Source organism: Sinocyclocheilus anshuiensis, unplaced genomic scaffold (assembly GCF_001515605.1).
Source record: "Sinocyclocheilus anshuiensis isolate Anshui unplaced genomic scaffold, SAMN03320099.WGS_v1.1 scaffold1500, whole genome shotgun sequence".
In the NCBI taxonomy this organism is placed as follows: domain Eukaryota; kingdom Metazoa; phylum Chordata; class Actinopteri; order Cypriniformes; family Cyprinidae; genus Sinocyclocheilus; species Sinocyclocheilus anshuiensis.
In genome coordinates this window covers 937,710-953,250 of record NW_015537960.1, presented here as the reverse complement: position 1 = coordinate 953,250, position 15,541 = coordinate 937,710, and the positions used below count along the sequence as shown (strand labels likewise).

The 15,541-nt window shown below is 34.7% G+C and overlaps 1 protein-coding gene across 1 annotated transcript in view; it reads left to right on the top strand.

Annotated features, from left to right (window-relative positions):
* Positions 1-15,541, top strand: part of LOC107666886 (dedicator of cytokinesis protein 1-like) — a 262,036-nt gene that overhangs the window by 194,554 nt on the left and 51,941 nt on the right. Inside the window, exons 28-29 of the mRNA XM_016458403.1 lie at positions 12,377-12,455; positions 14,229-14,329. Coding sequence (XP_016313889.1) covers positions 12,377-12,455; positions 14,229-14,329 — 180 coding nt within the window. The remainder of the gene's footprint in view (positions 1-12,376; positions 12,456-14,228; positions 14,330-15,541) is intronic.

Genomic DNA, 15,541 nt, shown 5'->3' with positions numbered 1-15,541 from the left:
TGTGATTTTATGATAAGTAAGTGGTGTTTTTTTATTTTATTTATTTATTTATTATCCAGGATTCACAAAAGACTGGAAAAATGTGGCGGGAAAATCAGAAATGTATTGGTCAAAGCACTGAATCCATGAAATCTCTCTGAAAACCTTTGTGAAGAGGAGTGCCTAAAACTTGTTTTATGTAATATTACATGCCCTTAATAATAGTAAAAGTCAAATTTTATTTCATATCATCTAGTCAGAATTCATTTAAAGCAGTAAGCCTTGTTGCAGTGTTTTTGGATGACTAAGTGTATTGTATTTTATTATTTATTATATGTATATTTGTCTGTATTTGACATTTATGTATGTATGTATTTATTTATCCATCCATCCAGGATGCATGTAAGACAGGAAAAGTGTGTAAAAAAAAACAAAACTTTTGTTTATTGCTTTTATGCTACAAAAATGTGGCGGGAAAATCAGAAATGTATTGGTCAAAGCACTGAATCCATGAAATCTCTCTGAAAACCTTTGTGAAGAGGAGTGCCTAAAACTTGTTTTATGTAATATTACATGCCCTTAATAATAGTAAAAGTCAAATTTTATTTCATATCATCTAGTCAGAATTCATTTAAAGCAGTAAGCCTTGTTGCAGTGTTTTTGGATGACTAAGTGTATTGTATTTTATTATTTATTATATGTATATTTGTCTGTATTTGACATTTATGTATGTATGTATTTATTTATCCATCCATCCAGGATGCATGTAAGACAGGAAAAGTGTGTAAAAAAAAAACAAAACTTTTGTTTATTGCTTTTATGCTACAGCAATGTGATGAAAACATCAATAGTGATTAATAATTAACATTAATAATCAAAATAGGTTTTTTTTTTACTTGTAGTTAGTCTAAGGTTTTTTAGGGCTTTTATGATTCCTAGCAACATGAAGTATTAATATAGCATGTGTGTTTATTGGCATCTTTGAATTCAGCTCAACCCATCACAGTTTGTCTGTGTGTGATAGTGTAGCAAATTAGCTCAAAAGGCAGTGTCTATAAATAATTACAATTAATTATTATTAATTACAATTATTTATATCAGCTGCCAGTAGTAACTCTAGCAGGATTAAATTTACATCAACTAACTGTAGCAGGATTAAATTTACATCAACTAATCTGTTCGTCCAGCGAACATTCAGTGTAAGTTCATATAAAACTCTTAAGAAAGGATATTTTTGTGGCAACAGAAAATACTTTCCAACAGTATTAATGCATTAGAGCATGTAGCAAGGATCAAAATCGTAAAGGGACATTATTCGCAGGCAGGACCAGAAACTCATGTAATTTGTGCACAGAAGTTTTATTAACTAAACGCTAACACGTATAACTAATATAAACAAACGAATAAACATACACTCACGCGTACATGGGAAAGGGCAAATGAGACTTGATGGATGAAACCATCAGGAAAACCAGAGAATGAAGCTATGAAAAGAGTCAGTTAACCACCCGAGTAAAACCATCAGCGCCGTTTTAGAACGGGGTCTACAGCTTATACTAAACCTCTGTTTCGTTTAGTTAAATGTACGATACTTGCATTGCCTTGGCCTTGAACAAGCGTCCGGATGCAGTCTCGGATGAAAGTCTTGATGGTTTGGAGGTTCGGTGGTGTAGGAGTCGCGATCATGTTCTTCCGGGTTTGAAGAGTGATGGACTCCAAAAGGGCGGAGACTTAAGGGTTGCAGAAGAGTTTCTAGCTCACATCCTTATCTTCTCAGAAACTAACAAAACCGCAGACTGAAGGCAGGTCACTGATGTGTGAGGCCTTTATCTTCTATCGAGGTCACTCCTCTGGGATTTCAAAGAGCCAATGGTGACTCCAATGGACTCTGTCTCAGAGCATGGTATTTTGCATACGTAATTCGATTGGACCAACATATTATATACACTCGTTTAGATCATCAGAAGACGAATTCATAGATACTAAACATGGTAAGATTACATATAGGTAAGATTACATGAACGAGTGGTTCTATCATAAGGATGCATAAAACAGTATACAATACAAAAGACAATATACAAGAACAGTAACAACATACACAATGACCTGAAGTATACGTGTGTTCATTCAAAGAAAGTTTTTCCTATGAATTAATTAGAGAAGATTTTTATGGGCATTATGTTTTTGCTGTGGTTGAAAAATGGTGAGAGGGAGAACTCTCAACATGCCATTAAGTCGTAAAGTTTGTCTGGTCTGGCTGAGATGTCCTGGTTGCCATGGTAACCAGGGGTCTGTGGTCCTTTCCAGACATGCTGGCACCCAGTATGTTTATTGGGTGAGGGGTCTGTGATTATTTGTTAATCTAATGAATAATTGATTTGTTAAATCTAATGAACAAATGTGTGTCTGATTGGTCCAAATGCTACAGTAGTCATGTGGGAATCAATAGATGCGTTTACATGGAGCGTTGTGTTCCGATTACAATCGGTTTAAAAGTCCAATCTGAATGAAAATGCAATGCAAATACATGTGCAATGACAGAGAAATGGCACAATGACGCATGACACATGGAACTAGCCAATATTGTTTTCATTGAATCTAATAAATGACTGTCGTGTCAATCTAAAATTATTTTTCCACTCCTCTTCTGTGAAGTGGTGCATGATAACTTTGTGCCACAAGGGCTTGCTTTGAACTCTCATCTGCAGACGTCTTGTTTTGGGTGCGAGAATGCATGTTTGTACTGCTTGATTAATATAAGCATCATTGCACAAAACGTTGTGTGCTTGTCGTCTCCTAATTAGGACCCGAAATAGATCAATATTAAGTCTGCTTTTTAAAACAAAGAAAAGGATGGTTAGTATGCAAAACAGCGGGAAGCTCGTGCAGTGTGCGCATGTCAAAAGATTCAATCTGATTTGAAGCACATCAACCCGAGCACTTTATTTAGCGTTCGTATAAACTCAAAGTTCAGATTCATCAGTCAAAATGATTTCATTCCGACTGAAACAAAAAGTGTCCATATAAGCGTGTCTATTGGCTGTTCCTGTACTTCCCACAATGCTCTGTCCTAGTCCTTACTATGGCAGTCTCCAGGGTTTTTGGGGAAGTGAACACTGTGTTTCTCTGTGTATTCTCTGTAATGTTCCTTTTGGAGAACGTCTTTCCTCAGCACCAAACGAATCCTCTAAAGAGCCCAGAGCAGGGCTGTAGACTGACAAGTGTGCGTAAGTTTCCTTCAGGCCTTCAGGTAGATGCCCGTGTGTCTCTGAGGACAGCAGCAGACTTCAGCATCAGCAGCTCTTCAGTGGATCATCGTGCTGCGTGTTCACTGCAGCAGAAAATTGCCTGAGATGAGAAGAGTGAAAACCGAGAGTTTAAGAAGTGAGAATTTGCTCTCCTGGAGGGATGAGGAGCAGCAGGTGAAACGCTAATGTTAAACTGGAAGAAACTCTCAGTTCTGTCTGCATTCACTGTTTCTTACTGCAATTAGTGCTGTTTGCTAAGGCTGTTATTTTATTTTATATTTTATTTTATTTTATTTTATTTTGATGTTATTCGTTTATTTTTATTTGGTTATTTCTTATTTGTTTTTGTTTTGTTTTATTTTGATATTTTAAAATTTTATGTTAGAAATAGTTTTAATAAAAAATATGTATATTTTATATTTTATTTATATTTATTTTTTTAAAACAGGTTATTAAACTTAAACTTTTAACTTATTCAGCTTATTCTTATTCGGCATGTATTTTATTTTATTATTTTGTTATTTTTATATATTATATTTAATATTAATTTTTATATTTAATGTGTTATTTTTTATTATTTTCATATTTTAAATTATTTGTAGTTTAAGTTATTTATATAACATTTGTTAGTTATTTATAAATGTGTGTGTTTATTCATTCATTCATTCATTCATTCATTCCCAGTCAAAAGTTTAGAAAAAGAAAATCAGTAATTTATTGGTTAAAAACCTTGGGTTCCCTGGAATCACTCTGAACACCTTAGCAACTGCATTGCAACCGTTTATTTTTTTTATTTATTTAAATTAAATTTTTAATACTTTTTCCCAGGCAAAGACTTAAGGAAAAATCAGTAATTTATTGGATAAAAAGCACAGTATCCCTAAAATCACTTGGAATACCTTAGCAACCACATAGCAACCACTCTAACACAGCATAGTGATGATTTTTGTGTGGGCAACTCCACTCACGCTTCCATTTATAATATGCAAAAATCTAGTTTAGCCATCATTATTACTCATTATTACTACATATTTGAGTCAGTTCCATTTTGGCAGTCGTCGTGTTTTGTCTGGAATATTTTCCCTGCGGATGTTCAAGCACCGTTAACGTGAGTAATCAGTTTACAGATTCATAGCACTGCTGTGAGCTTCTTCAGTAACAGAAAGCGTGACTCAGGGATGTTGTAAATGTGATGTAAAACAGCAGAAATATGAGACGGTGATGTAGAGTCTCTCTCTGGGAAGACGACGGTGACTTTCTCTCCTTCGTGTCGTCTGCATTTGCAGCATCGGTGCAGGCCAAATCTCTGTTACTGGCAATCAAGCTGCTCGCTAAAAGCCTCCCACTGCTCTTAATTATTAATATTAATTTCCTGTTCAGACAGAACTACCTCATCTTCCCGACTCACGCTAGAATCATCTTCTTCTCCGTCTCCCTCGTTCTCTCATCAGTCAGCTCTGTCTAGCCGTGTTTAATGACACCCAGCAACCCGAGGTTAGCATTGTCTGCTAGTTTAGCAGAGGAGCTCTTAGACCTGAAATTAGTTTTTTTTTTTCTCTCGTGACTCAGAGCAGCATTGTTTAAAATAAAACCCTTGTAAAGTTGTGTTGCTTCAGCTCACATGTGCACGACCGCACACTTCTGATGGTGAACATGGGAAATAATTCATCTTAGGTGGCAGCTGCAGATTAAAAAATATGCAGGGAAGCTTAAGCAAAGATTACCAGTTAACAGACTGCAGTTCAGATCTGCATTTCACCTTTCTTTCTTTCTTTCTTTTTCTTTCTTTCTTTCTTTCTTTCTTTCTTTTTTAAATTATTTATTCTTAAAAGACTCAAAAAGTGTGGAATTCATTAATTTGTGTTAGTTTGTTTGTTTATTTATTTATTATGTATTTATTTGTGTATTTATTTCTTTTTTGCGATTATATTTATTTATGCATTTATTTATTCAATCACTAATGAATTAATTAATTTATTGGTTCATTCATTCATATATATATATATATTTTTTAATCTTTGTCCTGGATTCACAAAAGAATGGAAAAGTGGGAAATACAGAAAGGTGGAACAAACAAAGTGTGAATTGAATGTATTTATTTATTAATCCATCTATCCATCCTCTTTTCACAAAAGACTTGCATGATTTTATTTATGTATCGATTAATTCATTCATATGTTTTTATCATTCATTTTATTTTTTTATTTATTCATTTTATTTTTATCCTGGATTCACGAACGACTGGTAAAGTGTGAAAACTGGAACGTTTATTTATATATCTTAGAGTTTATTTGTATCGTTATCTATTTATTTATTTATACCGCTCTATTTTTCCTCAGTCTAATCACCTTTGTCTTGCTCAGTGGGTTTGTGAGGTTTTATTCTCTGTAGAGCTGTTTTGGAGTGATTTGTGTGGTGAAAAGTGCTTCATAAATACATTTGGATGGAATTTAATTAATTATGTATGAATTTGTACTGCACAAAGCAGCAGTTTTGGAGAGACTCATTTGACTGTTCAGGATGTATTTGTTATTTATTTTATAGTATATTATGTCTGCCAACTGTTACTCAAGTCCACATTGCTTATTTAATTTTAATTTTATAATCGTGCACCATATTAACTTGTGAAACACTAAGTTTTGATTGTTCAGAAGGAAGTGTAGACCTTTGGATAGTTAATCAGATCCCTCTGAGCTAAAGATTTCTTCAATTAGAGTTAAATGAACGGGTGACGTTTCAGCTGACTCATGTGCACAGATATCCAGTTTGGACTGAAGCTGTGAGAAATCATGTGCATAAATATGCAGCGCTGATTAATTCACAATGAGGGCCATAAACTAGAAAAGAGCTGAGATTTCACTTCATAACGGCACATACGGAGGCCCGCTGTGGCCAAGCATAATTATTTTTCTGTCTTAATGCAAAATAAGTTTCTGTTTTCATTGAGAGAAGGCAGAAAATTAATGTAATGTATTATAATAATTTATTAGATAATAATGGTGTAATTCTCATATATTTAATCATTTAATTTAGTTATTTATTTCACTGTCACATCTGACATTGTTTGGACATATGAATTGCCTCTTTAATGGTATAGTTTGAAATCTTGCATGTGAAGTTTACATAAAACACAAATTTATAGTTCATACTTTTTAACAACAAAATATGTACACACAAACACACACACACATATATATATATATATATATATACACACACACACAGTGGGTCTCATTAATGTACACACAGCACCCCATATTGACAGAAAAACACAGAATCGTTGACATATATATATATATGCTTGGTAGATTATTACTTGCTGAAAATTGTAGTTATTCTAGGAAATGTAGTCTGACTACTTTTTGATTACTTTTAGACTACTTTTGACCTAACTCAATATAATATGTAATCGTGTAACCCATAAAAAAGTAACTGTAATCTGATTATGAGCATTTTATAACATACTGTAATCTAATTACAAGTACTTATTTTTTGGAACCTGATTACAGAATCCAGATTGCATTTAACCCAACACTATATGTATGCTGTGTATATGTGTGTTTATTTTTATATGTATTTATTTGTATGTCAATATTTATTTATGTTTGAAAGTTCTGTTTAAAGTTGCAACATGCAGTATCATGGTCCCACGAGCCGATTTAAGCTGCCTGACCTCAGTTTGCTGCTAGAAAGAAGTAGTAAATGGATGTTTTTGCAGTCCTCTGATGCAGCAAAATTGCTTTTGAGGTTCATGGATCAGCAGTCCAGTCAGAGTCATTAGATCCGACTGCAACACAAACACACATGCATCTGTTACTGAATCTACATTAGCAGCAATGAACGACGTGTGAAATCTGTTGGCGTTTCTAGTGTTTGCCCTGCCGTGCTCGAGCGTACAGACTGATTGGCTTTAATTGTGAGGGGTTAAAATGAGGCTTGTCTTTGCTCCGTTTGCATCCCAGACAGATTTCCGGAGATCAGAGCCCAGCTGCCGTTTGCGTATGGCTCACACGACTGCGTCTGCATGCATTGATTACTCATGTCAGTGGTATTAAAAGGAAGAGCGCATGAGGGATATAGGGATCATCAAAAGTGGGATTCGTTTGACCTCGCGGCCTCATATTGAGCAGCTGCGGCACTAGAGAAATCGTCTTTAACCGTCTTACACGGTTGTTTGGTCTTCTGATGCTCTGATGAACGGATAAACTGTGTAAGGGCTGTGTGTTGCTGAAATGAGAGCAGTTCATCAGCACTCAAACGCGGCCTGCACATTCATCAGTGCTACTTATGTGTTAGAGCCAAACAGAATGTGCTGGTGGTGTTTGTCTTGGATCGTTGATCCAGTTTATTTATAGAGTCAAAAGGAATTGATGAAACGGATTGAGTTTGACTGAAAATTGATTGGATGATCCACATTTGAAGGCGTATTTAAACCTCTGTATAAAGTCCCATGTGAATTTGATTTTAAAAATAGCCTAAATCTGTCATTAAGAAAGTGTACCTTCATGTTTTAATGTCATTTACAGACACCTATGATGGAGGTGTCTCTGAATTAATTTTATTTTATTCTATTTATTATTGTATTTTGTTTTGGTTTTGTTTTATTGTGATGTTTTATTTAGTTCAGTTTTATTTCAGTTTATTAATTTTTTTTTATATTTTGCTTTAATATGTTATTTATTTATTTTTGAATTAAAGTTTTCCTTTATCAATTACTGTCATTTACACACATCTATAATATAAGTTTCCATGAGTTTATTTGATATTTATTTTATTTTGTTAATTTTACTTTGATGTATTTTATTTTGTTTTATTTCATATTCTATTTTTGTTGTGATATTTTTTTTGTTGTTGTTTTGTTTTTTTTATTATGTATTTTGTTGAATTTTTTGTTTTTGTTTGTTAAAATCACTCAGGACATCTTAGCAATCACTCTGTCATTATGATGATGATGATGATGATGATGATTTTTGCATGTGCAAGAACCACCAGGTGTCAATGAGATAGCCATAATGGCAAATAATGCAAATGCATGAACTGCGTTTAATATATGTAATTAGTCCCGTGACTTTTATTCAGTAAGGATGCCTTGAATTCATCAAAAGTGACAGAGACAAAATATTTCTATTTCAAGTAAATGCTGTTCTTTTGGACATTCTATTCATCAAAGAGAAAAAAATATCCACAGCACAGCTAATAACAGATAATAATCAGAAATGAGCAGCAAATCATCATATTAGAATGATTTCTGAAGGATCATGTGACACTGAAGACTGAAGTAATGATGCTGAAAATACAGCTTTGAAATCACAGGAATTCACAATTTATTCAAACAGAAGACAGTTATTTTAAATTGTAATTATATTTCACAATATTACTATTTTTACTGTATTTTTAACCAAATAAATGCAGCCTCTGGGAGCAGTAGAGAGTTTTCCTCTTACTGACCCCAAACTTTTGAATGCTAATATAGATTGACAAACTGATGTCTGTCAGTTGATGACAGACAGTGCGATGTTTAATGCCACAAAGTACTACAGTATTACACTTTTACTTACAGTTGTTTCTGCATATTAAACTGAGATTGAAATGATATTTAAAAAAAAAAAACACAGTTCACCTTAGGAAACGATAACCTATTTGCCTTCCAAAAGATGATGTTAACCAGTGATTTGTGTTATAATGGCAGGCGTGGCACTGAGCGATCTATCATTCTGACACAAAATGTATTTTTCAAGTTCAAGTCAAGTTCAGGTTGAGCTTTATTGTCATTCTGCTGCATGTGGGGACATACGAGGGAATTGCTAAGGCCCAGCAGGTTTAGTTTATTGATGAGCTGTTGTGGGATTATTTGTGTTGAATGCTGAGCTGAAGTCGATGAACAGCATTCTAACATTTTGACTGTAGAATAGAATATTCAATCAATGAAACGCAGTGTATGTTATGCTGCTGCTGCATTTCTGTTTCCTTTCCTGTTCTTTAGAGAGAGTTTTGTACTGCATGTTTGGAAGCTCTAAAACACTCATTTCCGATGTTAAAAATGACTTAAAATGTCACTGTACTTCAGTATTATAGATCAGATGGCATGATTGAGTTTATTTAAATGAAGCTGTTATTATGAAAGGCATTGTGCTCTTGTGTGCCTCAAATTTCCACAACAATAATACAGAAACATGGGTAATGTTGGGGATGAGTAATTCTATATCACAGTAACGGTTTATATGATCATCCACCATTGGCTATTTTTCATAGAAAAGTAATTAATGTATAAATAACCATGTGTTAATGCTTAGTTACACTACCACTTTGTTTTTGTTTTTGTGTTTCATTCTCAGCAAGGCTGCATTTATTTGTTAAAAAGTACAGTAAAAACAGTAATAATGTGAAATATTATTACTGTTTTAAATACCTGGCTTCTATTTGAATGCGTTTTAAAATGTAAATTATTCCTGCGATGTAAAGCTACATTTCCAGCATTATTACTCCAGTCTTCAGTGTCACATGATCCTTCAGAAATCATTCTAATATGCTGATTTGCTGCTCAAGAAACATTTTTGATTATTATTAATGTTGAACACACTTGTGCTTTCATATTTTGTGGAACACGTGATACATTATATATTTTTAGGATTCTTTAATGAATATAAAGTTCAAAATAACAGCATTTATTTGAAATATAAATCTTTTGTAACATTATAAATATCTTAACTGTTTTGATCAATATAATGCATAATTTCTGAATAAAAGTATTAATTTATTTAAAAAAATAATAATCTTGCTGACCCCAAAGTGTATGTATTATCCAGTTAATTACTACAATCAGATCAGACACATCCCACTTTATATTTTCATATCTCTCTTGTTTTCATGTTCAGTCTCACATTTAAATAATAAAAAGCAGTCCTACTCATTGATAGCAGTGCATTGATGCATGTACCGTGGTATCAACAATATAGTAAAAGTTTCTAATGCAACATATTGAAGTGACACATCCTCATTTTCATGCGTGTCAGATTAAATATGCCGTCCGCTGTGACCAAAGTCTGTCATCAGTCTGTCTGTCCATCTGTTGATTCAGTAAAGCTCACTTGCATTATTAATGTCTCCAGTCACATTAAGCAATTATTTTTCAGCAGTGCATTATAAACAGATTGTATCTGTTGGCCCTGATGAGAAACTCTTCATCTCTCCATTACAAAGGAGTCAAATGTCCTCCAGATCGGTAGCAGTGCCGTGATGTTAGCGCTCGCTCACACTCTTTATCTTAGTCAATCAGAAATTAATTCGCCCCGCTTGAGATTAAAGGATGATTAATAAGGCTTCTGATGCGTTTACACAGCCAGAGCCTTTTAAGACGACTTACAATTCGCTGATATGCAGTAGCGCTAATGAGATGTCAAACATCTGACAGACGCTCACACATGAGGGGTCAGATGTTAACATCGCCGCTTGCGCTTTCATGTTGGAAATTAATAATAAGAAACTTGTCCAATCTACTTCAGCTGATGACTTTTGACACTTGATATTGAAGCATTGGCTGGTGTTTCTCAAGTGTCGCCGCATGACAGTTTGATAATGTTGGACATTAGACCACCTAGCAGAACAGGTATTTACATTTACATTTACATTTAGTCATTTTGCCGACGCTTTTATCCAAAGCAACTTACAATTTGGGAATACATAAAGCGATTCTTCTTAAAGAGGCAAACAGACACAGGAAGTGCTTGAAATACTAAGTTTTAGGCATTGTTCAAATAAGTACAAGCTAGAAAAGGGAAGGAATAAATACAGAGAAAGAAAAAAATATATATTTTTTTTATTTTATTTATTTATTTTTTTTTAATGATGAAGTCAAGTAGCGTTTAAAGAGATGAGTTTTCAGCTGTCGCTTGAAAATTGTCAGGGATTCAGCATTCCGGATAGGGGTGGGAAGATGATTCCACCAGCCAGGAACGGTGAACGAGAATGTTCTGGAAAGTGATTTTGAGCCTCTCTGTGATGGTACCACGAGGCGTCGCTCACTAGCGGATCTCAGACTTCTGGAGGGGATGTAGATTCGTAGTAGTGAGTGGAAGTAGGCAGGTGCTGAGCCTGTGGCTGAGCACATAAGGTATAGTCACATGAGGTATAGTCAACGTGAAATAAAAAATAGATTTTATGTATTTATTTTAAATTATTTAATTTCTTAATACACGTTCCTGGTCATGTGAATGTTAATTAAAATAAATGTATTTATTTATTTTAAATATAGCCTTTCATCAAATGAATTAAATAGCTTTTCCTCAGAACATCATCTTTGACAGTAATAATGTTAATTAGCTATAATATAAATAATCTGCTTAAATTGTATTTTATGTTGTAGTATGTTGCTGTATTTATTTATTTGTTTGTTTTTCAAAAATACACACATAACCATAGAAAAATAAAAACTCAAAAAAAGCTTTTAATACAAAACAAAAAGTGTTTTTTAGAAGTCGCTATAGATTGCTTGCTTTATTTGCATCTTATGCATCTTGAGACTCCTACTCCTGTTGGGAAATGTTAGGGAAAAATTACAAATTTTACAGACCAGTGAGTGAACATGACTGCTACTCATATGATGTCATATTACGGATGTGAAATGATCTGGACATTCAATGCTTTGAATCTGTTCATCTCGATTTGATTGCAGATTGTCATTTTGCAGTGATTTGAGTTTCTCCGTTCTGTTCTTCCTCTCCATTTGCTCTTTCTCCTTTTCTTCAGCAGTGACACAGTTAGAGAAGTATATGAAGATTTCTTGTTCTCTCTCATAGTTCATTAGCAACGGCCTTTATTGAGCTAAGTGAATAGAGCGTCTTTAAAGCTCTCTAATATCCTCCTAATGTGGTCTCAGTGTGGCGGAGTTAAAGACCTGTGATTAAGTTTATCATCTGTAGTTTATGTGCTTCTTCGCTGCACGCTAAACATAGCTTTAGTTCTGTGTCAGGAATGACATTATTCTGTGTTTAACTGGCTGTGTTTATGGTTCATTTACAGGCTGTGGTTAAGAACAAACACGCTCATTTAAATATGATAATGAATGAAAATGAATAGATAGAGTATGGCTGTGATCTCATTGCACTAGTTTTCATTGGACAGTGGTTGATGTGAGTTTTCTCTGATTTCAGAGTCTTCCTGCGAGCCATCAATCAGTACGCCGCCGTGCTCAGCAAGAAGTTTCTTGATCAAACCAACTTTGAGCTGCAGGTGAGACTTCAACTTCAGCAAATCTGTTGGAACAAACAAGGAGATTTTGGTCCCCAACCACTGTCATTACATGCTAAATCCCCAGATGTTTAATGCAAGAAAAAATATCAGTGTGGATTGACATTAGGGCAAGTTGATGTATTCCTGGTGCATGTGCATTATATAAACCGCTGTATGGTCTTGGCCACCGTGCTGCAGCTCAGTTTCAGGGTCTTGGCAATCTTCTTATAGCCTACGCCATCTTTATGTAGAGCAACAATTCTTTTTTTCAGATCCTCAGAGAGTTCTTTGCCATGAGGTGCCATGTTGAACTTCCAGTGACCAGTATGAGAGAGTGAGAGCGATAGCACCACATTTAACACACCTGCTCCCCATTCACACCTGAGACCTTGTAACACTAATGAGTCACATGACACCGGGGAGAGAAAATGGCTAATTTGGCCAAATTTGGACATTTTCAGTTAGGAGTGTACTCACTTTTGTGGCCAGCGGTTTAGACATTAATGGCTGTGTGTTGAGTTATTTTGAGGGGACAGCAAATTTACACTGTTATACAAGCTGTACACTCATGACTTTACATTGTAGCAAAGTGTCATTTCTTAAAGATATAATAAAATATTTACAAAAATGTGAGGGGTGTACTCACTTCTGTGAGATACTGTATATATATGTATGTATATGTGTGTGTGTATATATAAATATTGTGTATATATAAATGTTGCAGTACTTATTTATTTTATAAACGCATGTTATTTATTTATTTTCATGTTTATTTATTTTAAATTTATTTTATTTTATTTTATTTGTATTTTTTTTTGTTTTGTTTTTTACATGTTTTCAATTGCCATAATTTTAGATAATAATGTTAACTGGCTGTAATGTTTATACTCTGTTTATATTGGGTTTTATATTGTAGTATATTGCAGTATTTTTTTAATTAATTTATTTTATACAATTCAGTTTCTTAATACATGTTTCCTGGTCATATGCTTGTTGTTTAAAATAAATTTAGTTAGTTACATGTAATGTAAATAATCATGATTATTGTAAAGTGTTTACTTCATCTATGCTTTCAGCATTTCATTTGTTGTCATTTAATTATATAGCTTTGTAAATATTGGAATAATACCAGCTAAATTGAGTCTAATTTTGTGTTCAATGCAAGAAAGAATATCAGATTGAACATTTTTATTTGAACTGTCCTTTTAATATCTGTATAATGCATTAAGACTAGAAGTGCTACCGGAAAGCACTGAAAACAAACGTATAGTCTTATTTATGAAAAGCATGTTTTTTAATCGTCACGTTCAGCGTTGAGTTAGAGGAAGTTCCAGCAGGGATCATTAAATTTCTCTACCAGAATAACTCATGACAGGCTAATAGGCTGCAATTTCCCAGCATCTGATTTGAATATTTGAAGCGGCTCTTCTCTGAGCTTTGTTCTCGTGTTGGTTGTTGCCGTTTGGTGGTTATTCTTATCCCGCTCCTTGTTTTACCCATGAACCCATCTGGTGATGCACGCTTTGGCTTTCAAGAGACAATTAATTAATTTGAAATAATTGTTGAGTGACATCAGCTCTTCTGTGCTTTAAATAGCAGTGTGTGCACAGACTGTTGCTCATACTTATTGTTCATACTTCACTCAAATCTTTCACACTAAGTATTAAGCTAGTCTTCATAACCCATCCCTCATTCTTTGTGTTATAAAAATGAGTGATTCCTCAAGTGACTTGAGTATTACTTTACTAAGTGATCTCTCCTTTTTTCTCTCAGCTGTGGAATAACTACTTCCACCTCGCTGTGGCATTCCTTACCCAGGAGTCTTTGCAGCTGGAGAACTTTTCGAGTGACAAACGGGCCAAGATCTTCCACAAGTAAGCATTGACATAACAGACACCTACCCACAATGCACTGCTGCATAATACTATCACATTAAAGGAATCGTTCATTCACCCTCAGGCCATCCAAGATGGAGATGAGTTTGTTTCTTCATCAGATTTGGAGAAATGTAGCATTCCATCACTTGCAGTGAATGGGTGCCGTCAGAATGAGAGTCCAAACAGCTGATAAAAACATCACAATAATCCACAAGTAATCCACACCACTCCAGTCCATCAGTTAACATATTGAGAAGCCAAAAGAAACAAATCCATCATTAAGACGTTTTTGAGAACATTTTCAGCAAATTGTCATGTTTGAGTGAACTGTTCCTTTAAGGAGGCAATAACACGAGAAGAGTCAGTAATACAAAGTTGTAAGAAATAATGAATGCATGTAAGTTTTATCTGGTGGGGCTGAGAAAGGTAGAGGAAATGTGTTTTCATTAAAGCATGCATTGCTGTTTAAAGCTTTCGAGAGCGAGAGACAGCAGGACTGAGTGATAGAGAGCAGTAAAGAGCCTGTTATCAGCTCCAGGAGCTTCTGTCTGTCTGCTGTCTGTGTTTGCCTGTGGCATGAGCTCATTCTCGTAGAAACGGATCACTGTCTGTCAGGAGTCTTCAGCCTCTGGAATCACACGGCCTCTCAAGCAGCTTCTTCTCAGGAACAGGAGCACACGTTTCCAAAACCAAAACATTTTCTCAGGACATGCGGTGCTGGTGTCAGTAATGGCACCTCTTTCTTGAAGGCGCTTTTGCTTTAAGATTGTGGGTGAATTTACAAGAATTGAATAACCAGCGATCTCAGCACCTCAGCATATGATAATTACATATACAATATTTTTTAGATAAATGGGACCAATACAGTATTAGATCAGATGATATCAGCCTGATAGCGGTCTTTTTTAATATATCCATTTATTGGGTATTGAATTATTATTATTGTTATTGCTTATTTCCCCATCATCTAGCACAAACTTAAAAAGAGAAATTGAAAGATGTAACCCTTAAAGAGTGTCTCTTAAAACAGTCTTGTCTATTAAAGGGTCGTGTCCATTTTTGGAAGGCCAAACAAAGTAGTTTCGCTTTCACAACGAAACACAGCGTCACACGCGGAGGCCTAGAGTGAGCAGAGGCCGGCTTGAATGAGCGGCGGCCGGTGGGCTTGAGAACGGTGTGGCGGGCGGGCTTGCGGCAACCACATGTGAC